At 39.9% G+C, this 16562-nt stretch overlaps 1 protein-coding gene across 14 annotated transcripts in view; it reads left to right on the top strand.

The window, feature by feature from the left end:
- PHACTR1 (phosphatase and actin regulator 1) overlaps positions 1–16562 on the top strand; it is a 296609-nt gene that overhangs the window by 24274 nt on the left and 255773 nt on the right. For 8 of the 14 annotated variants that reach the window (NM_001389382.2, XM_046917533.1, XM_046917505.1 and 5 more), the window contains one exon: positions 3030–3134. The exons of the other annotated variants lie outside the window; for them this stretch is intronic. In NM_001389382.2, the coding sequence (NP_001376311.1) occupies positions 3030–3134 (105 nt within the window). The remainder of the gene's footprint in view (positions 1–3029; positions 3135–16562) is intronic. 14 annotated transcript variants of the gene reach the window in all.

The following is a 16562-nucleotide window of genomic DNA, read 5'->3' as shown; positions in this document are numbered from 1 at the left end:
AGCTTTCATTAAGGCTCGTAAGAGAAGGAAAAAGATTACTGTCAGCAAGATACAGAGGCATACACTGAGACAGTGGGTGTGGTAACAGTATTAGCCATAGTTAAATCCATCATTCAGGACATCTGAAGTCCCATGTAATTTTTTGCCACTATACTGGAACATATATGATCTTCGTTGTTCACTTACGTGAAACTGATGGATTAGGTTTATGCATGCAGCAGAGCTGTCATGTGGCCATAGCCATTAGTGTACGTGCGGCATCCTTTGTTGAATGGGATGTTGTGAAGGGCTTGGTTTTGGGAACTTGGTGTTTTATCCACTTAAGAATTTTTATATTGAATCTAAGGCAGGTGTTTAAAGTGCTGTGAGAAAGGAAATACAGATTGAATCTCCAAGAAGGTGTTCTTGGTAGCTTAGATCTTCTCTCATGTCTTGGTTAAGCTAGCGGTGAAATTTTAGAAGGAGATCCAGGACTGTACATAAATATGTCCCTCATCTATTTGTCTTAATGGCAGAGAAGAATATTGCTATTATGATTGCTCCTGCTTACAGCGTGACCTCTAAGTAACGTGTCATTCAATGAAAACAAGAACATACCTGTTGTCCTTACTCTGTCTTCAAGTCTGCCAGGAGAAGTCATCCCCACCCAGTGTGTATGTCTTTTCTACGAGGCAGAAGTTCAGAAGATCTAGAAATTATGCAGACAGAAAGAGTGAGAGTGGTGGTGAACATGTCACTCTGTGTCTTTCTCTAATTACAATGAACTAAGTGAGCTTAGTAGTTTTACTTACTTTTTCCCTCTCCAAATTTTGGAAGGGATCAATGCATTTTTTTCTGGGAAGCCTTAATACGTATGGAGAAAGGGAAGAAAAGGCAAAGTGAATGTAGTCATTCAGAAATATCTCATCCCCCAGAAATAAGAGTGGACAGAGGAAAGATATTTCTTTGTGCTAGAATTGAATGTATTGGGGTTTTTTGTTGTTTGGTGTATTTTTCCCCTACTTATTGGGTTTTATTTTTGATAGAGAGGATTGTATTTTTGTTATTTAGCATCTCTTAAATAGCTTCTATAAGTCTGTATTCAGAGTATTGTATCTGAGTCACAGATAATTTTTCTTGCTAGATCTTTTGTATCTTGTGGCACAAATGTGCAGGTATTTATGTGCCTTCATAAAAGCTTTTATTCTCCTCTATAAACTAAAACCTGAGTGCCAACCACTTGCTACTGACAAAGTCCTCTGATGATTTTTTCTGTTTCCCTTGGGAATCTTCTGCCTTAATTCTGTGTAGTAGAGTGGATGCTCTCTCCAAAATGTGCATCCTCCCTTCTGAAAACTTCATTGTAGTCGTCCTTCTTTTGAGATTGGAGAAATAACTGTTATTTGTAACAACTTCTCTGTAGTTTTCTTCATATTGGCTAAGGATGTGATGATAAAAGCCAGTGCAAGTTCTTTTTCAACTCTTGATCTACTGGCTCTGCAGTAGCCTGAAACCACGTTGGCCTCAGAGCAAAGGTCTAGGCATACATCTTGTGCCAAAAAAAACTTATCTCATTGCAGTATCCTGTCACTACACTTGCATGATTTGCCCAGTGAGGGTAATGGTGATAGGTCTGTATGCACGTCCTCCTCACCGTAGGAACTTTGTCTGGCAGCTTCAAAAATTAAGTAAAAGCAATGTCTGTCAAAGTTTTTTCACTCTTCTTTCTCCTCCCTTTCCTCTTAGGAAAAGGATACCAAAAGAGAGCAAATAGACTTACTTTTAATGCAGTTTTAAGTAGTTTGGGGGGCTTGAAAACAGAAGAGAAGTCTGAAGAGCTCATCAGACTGCTTTCCTATTTGCTTAAATTATGCTTGTATCCATAGGCCCTTTTATACAGTACAGTTCTTAGTTCCCAGAGGACACTAAACAGTTACCTGAAGCTCTGGTTACCTTTTGCACTGTATAAATCTCCCTAAACAGCCTTTAAAGGATTGCAGAGTAATTAAGGTTCACTGGTACAACAGTAACTAGATGGTTGTATTCAATTCCCCTCCCTAAAGGGTATAATTGCTGCATGATATTTGAAATGCCTTTTGAGGAAGACAGTGAAAAATGTCTTAGAGGAGCTTCAGCGTGATGATCATTGTGGTTAGTACTCAATTGTATTACATAGATAACAGTTTTGGATAGATCACCATTAGCGCATCCTTCTTCGAATAGATGCAAATTCTGTTACAGTTGTGTTAATTAGCCATGGAAAAGAAAGAAATGCTGTATCATGCTTAAGCTGAGTTTCTTAGCCCTATCCTGGTTTGTCCTATTATGACTGTGAAAGGACCCACTTTAGGAAAGCAATGATGTGTCTTGGTTTGTCATTAACAGACATCAGAAGAATGTCTCTGAAGCTGTCTTTAAATGGCAAATTAAAATGCTAGAGCCTTGTGTTTTCCCTTCTTGCACCATTTTCACTTGGGCCTAAGGAAGCCTTTGTGTTTAAGGTGAAAGGATGTCCACATCAGTGCTGAGAGGTGTAAAGCCAGTTTGATCAGGTGAAAATCATGTCGTGAAACAAAGTGCCATTGAAGCTGATTGTTACTTAGTTTGAAATGGGCTACTGGAGAAGGGAGTTACAGCTCTTTAAATGATGTTTTTCATTCTCAAGTATTGCTGTTTTTCTTGTTTGGATAGTCATCAAAACGCAATCATTCAGTAAGGAAACATCCTTGCAGCTGTTACATTCTGTGCTGCCTTCAGACTGAGATAGTTCCCTAGGTACTGTGTTTGCATAGACCAGCCTCCTGGAAACCAGAGCCATAGACACATGTGTCTGATGTTCTCCTTAGTGTGTGGCAGTGGTGTGCCTGGGACACATGTACAGCTTTTGGAAGGCAGGAGTGTTCCCCAGATCCCTAATCATAGCACACCATTAATGTTTGCCTAGTCTCTTCTCCCTCACTTGGGCTGCTGGCTCATACAGCCTCTGAATTTCTCCATGGCTTACAGTTGTCAGATGTGCCAGGTTTCTTCTTGTTTCTGCCCAAACACAGCTTCTCTGCGGGGAAGGAATCCAAGTCTGCAAAACGTTTGCCAGGGATCTCCAGATGTGAAGCAAGCCCATCAGAGCAATAGACTAAGCCTGCCTCTGGACATTTGTAAGTCTCTGTACTTTTCTGTATGTTCAAAGAGCTTCTCCGCAGAGCATGCATGGCCAATCTGACATGTCCTAGAAATGTACATATTTCTGTCTAAGAAAAACTATATAGCAGGAGAGATGATACCTGCCGTACCCTTACTACTGTCCTCAGGATGCCCTGTGGAAAGTAATTTGTGGCTGACCTCACAGTGCACTAGAAGTAGACTTTTTTGGGCCACTGAGGACACTGGTATGCTATATATATCATTGTGTTGTTACACTAGTACAACAGCAAGGAGAAAAAACTGTATTTCTCATCCTACAAGTGCGAGCAGATAAGTATTAATTAACTATATTGAAATATTAATAGACACTGCTGAGTTAGCTGGAATCTCTGCAGTTAATACAAAGTAATGGATGCACTGAATTGAAGCAGCAGTTCATCAGATCTGAACTTTTTCTCTCTGTAGTGTCAAAAGGATAGACAATTCAGAGGTATGTGACTGTTGCAGTTCTTCAATCATTGCAGAACACATTGGCTATGCTTATCAGAGAAATAATGGGCAAAGTTTACAGAAGTCATATAAATGCTTTTATTTTGGTCATTTGGAGTGCAGAGTGATTCTTCCAGTGTTGACTCATCTTCGAAGCATTGAGTCTTCTGCATTTGAGGAGTGGAATGAGAAATAGCTGAAACAGTTAGCAGGTGGGTGCATTTCATTAGGCAGTTCAAGAGCCTGGAAGTTTTAAACTGGATTTTGATTCCTCTAGAGCTGGCTTGCCAAGTGCTGGCAGCAGTGTTGGAGTTTGATTTCACTTGTTCTGTATTTTTCAGAATAACGTGACTCACATGATGTGCAAAGAATCAGTGAGCTTCCAGTAAGAAGCATATCAGAAATAAATGTAAAGCTAGTGAGTTGTTTTCCTGTTATAGGGCCTGTTATTTCAGTCAGGGCTTGCTACGCAGTAGTGAGATACTCTGTTCTAGTCTTAGTGTGATGGACAATTTACTTTGGTGTGTGGACCTCAAAAATCCTCTGAAAAAGCCCAGTCTACACCCTAATTCAGCATTGCTTTTCAGTGGCTGACCTGCATGTAGTTTTATTCATTGCATGGTTTTCTTATAGCTTTCTCATGTCTTGGGGTTCTCAACATGATCATTGTTGGTCTTTTTGGCAGAATCTGAGAGAAAAGCAAGAGAAAGTGTGACAGTCTTGACTTGTTCACATCCATTTCTTGTCTTTTGGTGCCATAGATCTGAAATGGAATGGCTACTGGGTCATGGAGTTTGCTGGTAGAAGGATTTGAAGGGATGGGAAAGAAATCCTACTCAAATGGCTGTGTCCTTGAAGGGTTTGATGACAAACCCAGGCTATGAAATACGGACTATGTTCTGTCTTCAGCCTCTTCTCTGTTCAAACCAGACTTTCAAGGTGTTTAGATTTCAAAACTACTGTAATACAATAAAATAGTGGAGGTCAGAATTCCTGCAGGTTTTCTTTAAAGTGCTAATGACTGTCAGATGATGCATTATCTGGCAGTTAACAGGGCAGCAGGAGGCCTAGTAGTAGCATCTTAAATGCCAAGAAATAGAAAAGCCAAATATTCTGCACTCTGGAAAGAGATGAAGGTGAAACTGGAGTGCCCTCATTTGCCTTCTTACTCAGGAACTCCTCACGGACTGAAAGACTAAAGTTAGTGGTGCAGTGCAAAGCATGAGATGATACTGCATCTGAAGTATGACAGATATTCAACTTAAGTAACTACTGGTAATTAATAATTAACATTTTTAAAACAACATTGTAAAGGTAGAAGATAGGAAAAGAAAGAAGAATGTGTTGCTGCAGTGGTGTTCATAGAACAACTTATTTTCTGAAGTCTCTACACAGTACAATAACTAAAAGAAAAAAATCATTTGTTGTTATCAGATTTGAAATTGACAGTTACCTTGACTTAACACAGCATGAACATTTAAATACGAATAATAAATAATCACAAAACCAAAAAAAGATGATGGGGCGGACAGAAGGGAAGGATACCTGTAACCTGGATCTGGGAGTATACAGAGCTTTTTGCTGCTTGTTTCACTGCAAGGAGGCATTTTTATCTTGATGCTGCACAGGCTGCTTTGTTACATGAATCACCACAAAACTGGTAATTCTCAGAGTTGGAAGCTTTATGCCAAGTGTGAAGGTGACAGATTTTGAGTAGCAGCTACTTGCTCAAGCAGCCCTGCTCCTTGCAGTGGGACTACACTTGTGAGCGGGGGTTGCAGGACAGACATGCTACTGCTGGGGGATCAGGAGGGCAAGAGGAAGAGGCAACACGCCTCCCGGAACATTTCCATCTCTGTTATGTGAGATGGGAAGAGCTGCTTTCTCTGTGCAGTCAGTCTGGACCCCACTGTGCAGTCCTCCCACTGGGATGCGTGTCACACCAGGGTAGGTGCCTACACCGAGAAGCATTAAGGTCATTCATACTTCTCAGCATCAGCCATGCTCTGCTCATGTGTCACGGAAGAAGTCTGCCCTTCGGGGCTTCCCTGCTGTGCTGCCATTCTATGCCGCTACCCTGTGGATCCAGCCCTTGAAGACAGGAATGTTTGTCCCTCAGTATTTGTCTGCATGAAAAGCATCAGTGCTTCCTTTTCAGGTTAGGTCTGTGTCAATGAAAAGGAACTCCTCTGTGTTAAGCTATTATAAACCCAGCAAGAAGGAGATGTAAATAATGTAAGCCTTCTTGCTAAAATTATTTAGTTTTTTCCCCTCTCTGCCTTGCTGGTCGGTAGGCAAGATTTTTAGTTCAGGAGACGTTCATTGGATTTGGTGGGGCTTTTGCGGAGTGATCCAAACTCAAGGCTAGCAATACATTGGTTGTGTTTGCCACTGAAGGAGGATGAAGGTCACACATTCTGCAACCTGGAGGAAATGCTGCTCGATGCGTATCAGAAAACGCTGAGGCCCCACAGACTTTGGCATCAGCAAGATCATACTCTGGCTTTCTTCTACATCCAGCTCTTAAGGAGTCCCAAGGGAGTTGTTTTCCCTCTAAGCAAGTAGAATGACTAAAAATCCGGTAAGCGATCTTTATGAGTACCATCTGAATTCTCCAGATGGCATTTGAACACCTTATCTCTTATCAGGCCCTGTACTGTTCTTCATACTTGCTAGATCTCAGTGCATATGCAGTTGCGTGATCCTTTGCTACCTTTCATCTCCTTTGTCTGGAGACTTATGCATGAAAACTGAAGTCATGAAGATCCCAATCTCAGCCATTCAGATGGTGTTCTGCTGGAAGAGGTCACTTAGTATTGGGGCTGGAACGACTTCTTAATTCATTTTTACCACTGAAATTGGTGTTCTTTTAGAAGAGCCTCAGTGTGCTTACATAGATGTAGGTTTTGATCGTACAGTGATCAGGGATAATCAGAAATGAGGAGGTAAAATGGAAGTTTCAAATCAATTATAGTTTGTGTATGTCCATCCAGTGGGGTTTCCAATTAAGAGTGCTACCTTTATCTATATTTCAGCAGCCTGGTGAATGAACTATGAGCATTTGCTCTAAAGAGCAGCTTAAGAAATGCTTGAAAGGTTAGGAGTGTGCCAAGTGCAGTTGTAGGAAAGGATTTGGTGGCTTGTGGGGTTTATTTTGGTTTTGATTGTTTGTGGTTTAGCTAAAAGCAGAAACTCCTGCTGCTTCCTGTATGCCTGTTTTGGCTATATACTGTATCAAACACTGCATCTGTGTGTACTTTATTAATTTCATGCTTTTATTTTGATGCTGATTTATATGATACCTGGAAAATTAGTATTCAACCAGTTAGAAGAAACACAGAAATAATCTCTTAAATCTGGGATTTTAGTCTGTTGTTTTCCTGTACAGGTTTATACTATGTGAAAAAAACTTGCACTCATTTGTACATCCAACAAAACAGGCAATCTGTGACCCTAATTGTGAAAGACCTTTCCTAGCCTTAATTGTAGTACTTAAGAGAGACAGTATCACTGAGCCAATTCCTACTATATTGCTCAAGCTGTTTAGGGATTCTTCCTAATGCCCATGCTAGACAGGGCTCACTTACAGCTTGCCACATTTCAGAATGGTTGAGCCTTGCGTGGGAAATGGGGCTTGAGTTACCTGTGTGGAGGGTTTTCCTCCCTTATTGTTATTGTGGTTTATTGCTGTTTTTAGCGTGTTTTAACCTGGAGTGTCATAAAGACATGACCTTCCAGGAAATTCTTTTTCTTTCTGCATGCCAGCTTCTGGAAATTGGTACTAAAGCCAAGTGCCCTCTGTTTCATAATTTAGATTGTGTAGAATTAAATCAGACCTCAATTTAGAATGAACTGCAATGGAATAGAGCATCACTTTTGGAGACCTATCATAGAGATCTGAAGGGGAAACCACCTTTCCTTGATGAAACTTGTTCTTTTTTTTTAAAAAGGAATGCTTTTATTTGATAGGTTATTAAATGCAAACAATTGAAGTACCACCATCTGTTGTAGGTGTAGCAAATCCAGCATTAAGGAATGCCTCTGTGGCCATTCAATAAGAAACTTATTCAATAAGTTCCATTCAGTAAGGCCATTCAATAAGTAAGAAATTCAGTGTAATTGAACGTTTGTGATAATGTGTATTACTGATAATTTTTACTGACAGTACGGTCTGAAAATATCAGTGTCAATATTTTGTGATAAAACTTTCCATGTGACAAACCATACATGTGCTTGTAGTTTAAAAATGGATGCGATGTCCTCGTGCAGCTTCCTGAAGCATTCTGCTGTGTTGTGAGCCAGTCATGTACAGAAAAAACAGATTCATCTCTTGTGGAATGAATGTTGGGTGCTTTAGATAAATGTGTATTTCTTTATTTTTACTTTTTAACACTTCTCAGACCTCTGAGGGTATCTTTGGGTCACTTCCTATTTTTTTCCTAATGTAAAAGAGTACAGACTACAGGTGACTCTTGTTAGTCCCTCACTTTGAACCTTTCTGGTGACTTCCATTGTTCAGTTTTCAAGGTAATTCAGTTTATAGGCAATCCTGATGTTGGTCACATGTTGATGAAAGGAAAGGAGATAACGAAAATATTTCTTAGGTATCTTTTGCCCTTCTTGCCAAATCATACTTTATTTTCTAAGTCACCAATGACGTTGCTTGTAGCTCTAGTTCATTATTCTGAATTTCAGCTGAGATGCTGCTTTCCAGCCCTCTCACAGATGCATGTGAGTTGTCCCGTTTTTAAGAAATACTTCTATTTCAAAGTTGTTTCAAGTGAACCATCCGTATTATCCTTGCTCTCATTAGTTCAGTACTCACTTTTGCTTGAGAAGAGTTCCCATTTTTTTTGACTGATTAACTGGAGCATTCTTTCCTTATTGTCTTTATTCTTCTCCAGTTACTGGGTAGTGATGAATGTAAGTGCATGTCTTGTACCTTTTCAGTAAAGCAACTCATTGTATTTCCTTGGAGTTTCCTTGTTTGGTTACTGGAAATCTCAAAAAATACCAAACAAAAAACCCCACCAAAACAGCAAATGACTAAACAAGAAGTCAGTCAGACTGACAAACAAAGCCCCACTCTCACCACCAACAAAAGAGCATAGAACATCACCACCCTTTCAATTGAAATTATTTTCCCATGGGAGCTCAAATGAAGAGGACTCAGTTGTTTACAACACATTCTGTGTGGATGTTTCTTATGTTTAGCCTGTTATTTTAATTGCTACAAATCAGTTGTGCTTTATTTGTTCTTTAGTCTCCTTATTAACCATATTAAATTGGTTCCTTTTTATTTGTGACAACGCTTTTAAATCAGTTCCTTTCTTCCTATAAGAATATGTTTTGAAAGTATAGAATCCGTGGTACTGAAAGTCTTTGCTTAACCAGATGTTTTTAACTGAGATTTTCTTTTCTGAACAACCCCATCACTTTTTCAAAAACACTAAATACTGTTATGAATCAGATGGCAGGGACACACAGCTGTAACTTCTGTATATTTCCAGGCATAAGCAAGAGAAGCTACATTTGAGCAAGATTTAATAGGAAAGGTGGACCTGCTATTAGTACAAGACTTGAACTGCTTCATTTTCTGCTCTTTTTTTTTTTTTTTTTTCCATTTTTTTATTCAAACAAATTTAGAACTATTCCTCAGTGCATTCATGTCCTACCTGTGAGGAAAAAAAATCTGGGAGGGAGAAGGAGAGGAAATGTCCTCAGGTATTGATGTACCCCTGATGCTTATAAGCTTTACTCAGTGTATTTACTCAACTAGCATTGTAAGCATAGATCTAGATACAAAAGTTAAAAGATATTTTTCAATGGATAAATGTGAATAAAGTCGTGTTCCTGTTGATAAAGGGGAGATTCAGCAATAGAAAGTGAAAAATAACTCCAAGGCTGCCTCTGAGGTTCACGGAGAGGTCATCATTTCCCAAATGGTTCATGGGATTTCCTCCTGCAGAATCACAGCTTTTGTGCAGAAAAATTCTTTAATCTTCTGCTGAGATAGCAGGGATTTTGTGCTTTCAAAATATACTTGATCAAAGAATTTTACTTGGACGGTTAAAACTGTTAAATCTTTTCAGTCAACTTTTTTGCAGGCCTTCAGCAGATCTGGATTCATCAAAACCCACATGCTTAGCAGTTCAACGTTAGCAGTCCCCGGACTTGATTTCCCTCTTCTCCCTCTGCTGGCCCTCTGACTTTCAGAGATTTTGAAAGCCCCTTGGTAATGGAAGTGGCTGCTCTTGCAGTGTGTTCTTTTCATCCCAGTATTGCATAAGTACTTTGCTGCACTGTGTCACTGGGCCTGAGCCATCTGTGACAATTGCAGCTACACATCAATGAATGAATAATAACTCTTGTGGATTTTCAGCTGACACGGATGGCTCAAAGTTGGCTAGCTCTAAACATGATTTCCCATACTTCCAGAAAACTAAATTCTGTAAAGTTGTTTTTTCCTATACTGCTTGTAAATCTGGGAAAATATTATCTTGCTTTTTCACAGCTTGATTAAAATTTCTGAACATTTTAGCATCACAAAACCTTCCATGACTATATGGAAAGAAAAGCATGAATAGCCTCAAAGTATCACTTAGCTGAAAATGTTGTTTGTGATTTAAGACCAAAAGCTTATAGTTGACAAAGGCTTGTATTTGAGAGAGCCATCATTGTGGAGCAGAGCCTTGCAGAGCATGGAAGGGGGCGCTTTGCAGAGCCACTATTTCTTTCTGTGGTTGAACACCATTTAATTGTTTCGTGCTTGAAAACCTGGGAGCTACTCTGATGCATAAAGAAATAGTATCATGGTAGTTTAAGTTAATCTGTTTGCCAGCTGCCATGATCTGACCTATCCCTGGCCATGTCCTGTGTCTTCAGCTGGCGCTAGCATCTGTCCAGAATGAATAATCCAGTAAAAGAATAGCCCCCCCTAAGAAAGAGTTTTCAGCCAGATACACTGCTTGGACCAGCTCTCTGCATAGCTACAGTCACTGCCTTATGGGAGGGTACAGGCATTTACAGCTAAGAAAGAAAAATCCCATATCAGTTGGGATTTAAAGCTGAGTACTTTATCTTGGAACTGTATCTAAAGCTACAAGGGCAGCAGTTGCAGGCAAAACTTCTCTATTCTGTCCTTGTAGCATCAGTTGTTTGTTGTTTATATACCTTCCTATAGGAAGGAAACGAGACAAGACTCTGGCTTTTGGGAATGGAGGGATGATGTGGGAGGCATGTGGTTGAATCAACAACAGATTAAGCAGTTGTAGTGTGGAAGCAAAAGAGGGATTGTTAAGCCCCTCATTCCTTTCCAAATGTAGTTTCTTGAGGAATAATGCAACATTTCCTCATTTCCTAGCACACGTTCTTGTGTTTTCTTAACATCTATATGATTTCTTGGATATGATGGCTTGCTTACTGTTGAACAGCTGAGGGAAGTGCCCTTGCACACTCTGCCTCCCTACCATGCAGAAAAGAGGACTATCAACATGAGGATGGCGGCTCTCTCATCTTATTTCAAAGCATTGTCAGCTTACTCATGTGCATCAATAAAGTGTCATTAAAATGCAGGGCTAGAAAGAGCTTCAAAGTGATTGCTGAGTCCAACTCCCTGCTCGTGCAGCTTGTCTCAGGGCTGACCTGTACCCTCTCTGCCTGATGAAGAGCTTTGAGCTCTTTATACTTTGAAAGTGCTACAAGCAGCATTGCATTGAATAAAGGTGTATGTTTTTCTTTGTTTGCATGCATTTGTTTAGCTAAACATATGTAAAAGCATGAATCATATGATGGGGCACTTTCATTGCTGTAAAAACATTGTTTCCCAAAACTTAAACAAGCTGTCCTTCCATGAGCAGTACAGCCATTTCTTTTTCCTGCTCTTAACTACACACTGTGACTGTCCTAGTTAAAGCAGTAAAACACTGAGATGTGAGCTTAAGTGCTTGCCTGGACTTAAGTATTTCAGCTAACTGAAACCTAGGAGTGCTCCTGCTGCAGTCCTTGCTTCAGCTAATTGTGCACGTTCTTGCCTGTAAAAGCAACTTGGTTAAGGATTTCAGCAGCAGCATATCAACCGTTGTAACAATTTCTCACAAGTACAACAGGAAGCATGCAATGGAAATCCAGAAAATCACCTCTTAAAGCATTCATCTTTTCATTTGCTCACTGGACTGTCACTTTCGTATGTTTTACAGTATCCATCCGACCTTAATTTTGGCTCCTGAGTATTCTGTATTGTAGCAATGTGCTGTTGAAGGTATACCATTACTTTTTTTTTTATTACTTTATGGATAAGTTTTCAAAACTCATTGTTTTCAACAGCATGTGTGAGCTTACCTTACAGTACTGTTATTGGCTTCAGTAGTAGCTTGGTCAACAGTTAGTGCTTTAGTCCATCTAATTAAAAACTGGTGGGCAGCTTAGTCCTAACATAACAATTCCGTAGGGTGATACAGAAACCTGAAAACTTGCTCAGAGACAGAAATCAGTAGACTCCTGGGATGAAAGACTGTATTTTTCTAACAGGAAGCAAAAGTTTCTGACTTAGATGTTAACAGCACTTCATCTCAGTCATCAAACCTCTGCTTTAGTAAAGACCACCAAACTGTTAAAATGGTAAATGTTAAACTCTAGTTTGCACTAACTCAAAATGCTGTAGAAAAATGTGTAATATAAACTTTTCTAACTCATGCTTAATAATTATTAGGAAGCTAGATATTACTCAGCTTTTTTCTTTATTTTTTCCCCCAAGCTTCAGGAAGCTGAATGAAACAGGTGTTTGCTACTTGGTATTCCCAGGTGAATTGGCAGAGAGAACTTCAGCAGTGATAAAGCTTCAGCACTTAAAAGATATTATGGGGCTTTTGTGGCTAGTGCTGTCTGGAGATTGAAAGAAGACCAAAGCTTGTGCATGTGTGCAGAGGAGCCTCCTGCAACTCTGTGTTACCATCTGCTCCTCTTCCTCTCAGCTGAGGACAAGAAAGGAAAGGATCAGAAGCATCCATGCATTTGCTGTAGGCAGAGGTCCAATAACAGCCTGCCCAAATATTGTCAGTGAGGGGAGCAGTGGGCTCTGGCTGCACACACCCACAGCAGTATTCTGCTGTTCAGAGCCATTGGAGTTGGCTTGTGAAGTAATTGGTGCTCTGCTAATGATATGGGATATGCAGTTTTAAAACTGCAGCTGTAAGCCATTCCTTTCTCTTTGTTCCTCACCCGTTTGCTTTTTCTTTCTCTGAGCACGTTTTTTACTTCCCACACATGCACAGATACATTGGCTTGCCGGCATTTGAAAGTGATGAAAAGAGACTTGGACAGAGGTTGGATCACAAAGCCAGGTTTTGAACTTAGTCTTGCAAGTGTCTGATTGCGTGTTCTTCATTGCTTGTAACAGCAAAATTTAGTCTTGCATCATTGCTCGTGTTGCACTTTGCTAAATTTATCTTCAACACCATAGTTGAAACAGCCATGAGAGGGTTATGGGGAGCTTTTGGAAGTTCTCAGTGGGTAATGAGGTTAGTAATTTTAAAATAAAAGCCATTTGCCCTCTAGTCCCCAGATAGCACCCTCACAAACTCTTTGAGGAGCAAGTAAGAGAAAGGAAAGGCTCACATGTTCTTATGACAAACTTAAGTGAAAAATCCCTGGAAAGGATAAACTGTTCAATCGAAATGATTGATTATTCATTTTTGCCCAAACACAAAGACCAGAGAACCAAAGGCAAACACATCCTCTCTGCACAGGAAGTTTCCTCTTGCCAGCCTATTTTGAAATGTATCACAAATATTGCCCAGTATCATTCCAGATAATTCCACACCAAAATCAAATGATTCCTCAGTGTTTCATTTCAGCATTTGTGTTTGTGTAAGAGCTGAAAATTACGTTTTACTTGGGGCTGTCCAGCTGTGGGTATGACACTGGCTGTTTGTCATGATCCACAAGTCTGCTGAAGAAGTAACATTGGTTACTGATATCTTTGACAGACAATACCACTTCTAACTCCCGTGTAGTTACTTGTATGACATTCTCCGGTCATTTCTACACAGGGGATAATGATCTATTTCTGTGAAGTAAGGAAGCTATGTATGCAGAATAGTTGAGGTGGGAAGAGTGCTTTGGAGATTGTCTACCTTGCTCAAAGCAGGATCAAATACAGCAGGTTGCTCAGGGCTATTTCTAGTTGGGTTTTGAGTGTTTCCATGGATGGAGACTCCACAGCCTCTCTGGGCAACTTATGGCAATGTTTTGACTGTCCTCACCACAATCATTTTTTCATATGTTTTAATGTAATTTCTTTTATTTCAGTTTGTGCCCCTTGCCTTTTGTCCTGTCACTGGATACTGCTGAGAAGGGCCTGGCTCCATCTTCTCTACAGCCTGCCAACAGTTATTTATATGTGTTGATAATATCCTCCTGAGCCTTCTCTTCTACAGGTTGAATAGTACCGCCTATTTTAGCCTCTCTACATACAAAAGATACTGTTAGCCCTTAATTGTCTGTATCACCCTTTGCTGGTCTCACTCCAATATATCTCTGTCTTTCTTGGGGAGTACAGAACTTGGGAACCCTAGAACTGGACACTGCCTCTCAGATACAGTCTCATACCTTCCTGATCAGCGTGCTGATAGTCAAGGTCTTTTGTTTAACTATTACGTTAATGCCTAAGGAGCAGGTCGCTACCGCATTACTACTTGTAATCTCAGTTCCACATTTTTACTACTACCCTTTTTTTGTTCTGAAGATAACAGGAAGGAGTCAGTAGGGCTTATAAGTAGAGAAATTAGAAGACTCTTCTGCAGTATTTCGAAGTGTCCCTGCAGAGGTTGGATTGCTGTCAGTCTCTGAGAACAGATCTCAAGCATCAGCTTTAGAAATTGCCTGCATGTTTGATTCCTTACAATGACCAAGATAACTTTTTATGAATATGCAGTGCTTTGACATCATCAGGTATAAAGGCTTTTTTTTCCTGCGTGTGTGTAAAAGGTCTGCTTTTTGTTTGTTTTTTTTTTAATAATGTTAAGAGAAATGAATTTGTTAATTACATTTGTCTCATAGTGAAGACTTCTTAGCACTGAAAAGTTCTAATGAGGGATATAATGATGCAGAAGTTTGAAAATCATAGGGCTGCTGGTGGCTGTCACTTAGATATTTTGTGTGACTTAAAGAGAATGTGTATCAAGTGGCATGAGTGACTCACCCGAACAGGGATGACTCAAGTTGTTGCTATGAATTCTGCAAGGAATGTTAGATGAGATGATGAGCTCCCACAGTGGCAGTGCTGCAAGTCTCTAGGTGACAATGAAGGAGCTTAAATATTAGCAGCATGATGAAATTACATTAGGTTACATTCTGGACAAGAACTGAGACTTTTGCAAGTTGCCCAATTTTGCAGGCTTGGAAGACTTATAAGTAAGGATTAACATAAGGAGAGTGATGTTTATTACAGTATTTCTGATTGTCCTCATATGTTTTATGTAAATGATGTAGCTCTCTTTAAACACAGGACCAGGTGTCCACCTGGCTCTGATGAAAACTTTAATGAATATACTGGAGAATTAGTAGCCAGGGTATGTCTGGCATGCAGTGAGAGCTGCTCAGTGGAGCATTGTGGTTCCTGCAGCCAAAGGTTGTTTTATGTTTTGTAGCAGAAGGTCGGAGTGCTATCAGTGATTCTATCATGCTTCCAGGTAACCACAGTTCAGAGCAGCAGTGCAGTGGAAGGTCCACAGACCTATTGAGTCCTTGCAGTATTTCCTTTCTTATGGATAGGGGAATCAGCTGTCAAAATGAAGTAGAAGTGAGGGCATGGAAGGCAAGGAAAACAGCCCTTCTTCAATAAGAAATCAGGAGACAGAATGGACTATGGCTTGAATGCAAGACTGCAGAAAGCCCTAAACTGGTGACCCAGGCAGAATGAAAGGAAAATGAAATCCCCACCTACTCCAGCTTTTGCTGTCTCTGCTAAAAGAAAACAATTAGCACAGATTTTTTTGTGTTCTACTGAAATGTCTGAACTGGGTCTGTTCAGCAGTTAGTTTTATGGCATGCCGGATCTGGGTCCCCCAGCAGATCTTTATTCCTTGACTGTGTGAAATCAGATAACACAGCAAATGTAATCACTTGCCTTCGAAGAGTATGGATGTTGTTGTGTGATAGTCGTAAGGTGATGAAGCTTCACAAAGGTTTTCATATAGCGGCCATAGTGTTACAACATAACTTCAACTGCAAATTTCAGCTGCAGAAAAGGATATTCATATTTCGTATGAAAAATTACTGGTGTTTAAAGCAAGGGTATTTGTTTTAAAAGAAAGCAATTTGATGGCTTTCCTAAAGTTACTATTAAGTGATAAGTCTCACTGACCTAAGAGCTGTCTGAGACCCCAGCGTTAATACAGCTATGTAAACTGCACTTGCAAACCTATTTTATCAACATATTTCTCACAGACTGAGTGTAGATCTCTCTTACTTCTATAAGTACTTAGGGCCAGTTCTGAGGTTCAGTTACTCCACAGTGAATTTCATGAAGAAATTTACCGATGACTTTCTCAAGGATTTGGTTAACTGTACTAATTCTGATTCTAGAATAATTCTTTGTTTTGTTTAGGGAGAACAGAGATTTAGGTTGAGCTGTGCCGGAGTGGATTTTGACTCATCTAATCAAGATCCATCTTTCACCTGCCTAGCAGGTGAATTTTATTGGATTCTCTTTTTAAATCCTTTCTCTTTTTAAAACCTTTCTAACTGCATGGCAACATGTGTGGAGAGAGACACTTGCTAGGTGTCTTTTGGCCTAACATGTCACTACGTCTTTGTGTTAACTTAGTTGATATACCATAGGAATTCCCTGTCAACAAATCTAAGACAAACACTGTTCTTATTAATGTTGTGGCCGCTCCACTGAATTGTGTACAAGTCAAAAACAGACATTTCCCAACTACCTTTCAAGACGC

Source organism: Gallus gallus, chromosome 2 (genome assembly GCF_016699485.2).
Source record: "Gallus gallus isolate bGalGal1 chromosome 2, bGalGal1.mat.broiler.GRCg7b, whole genome shotgun sequence".
Lineage (NCBI taxonomy): Eukaryota > Metazoa > Chordata > Aves > Galliformes > Phasianidae > Gallus > Gallus gallus.
This window is presented reverse-complemented; position numbering and strand designations above follow the sequence as displayed.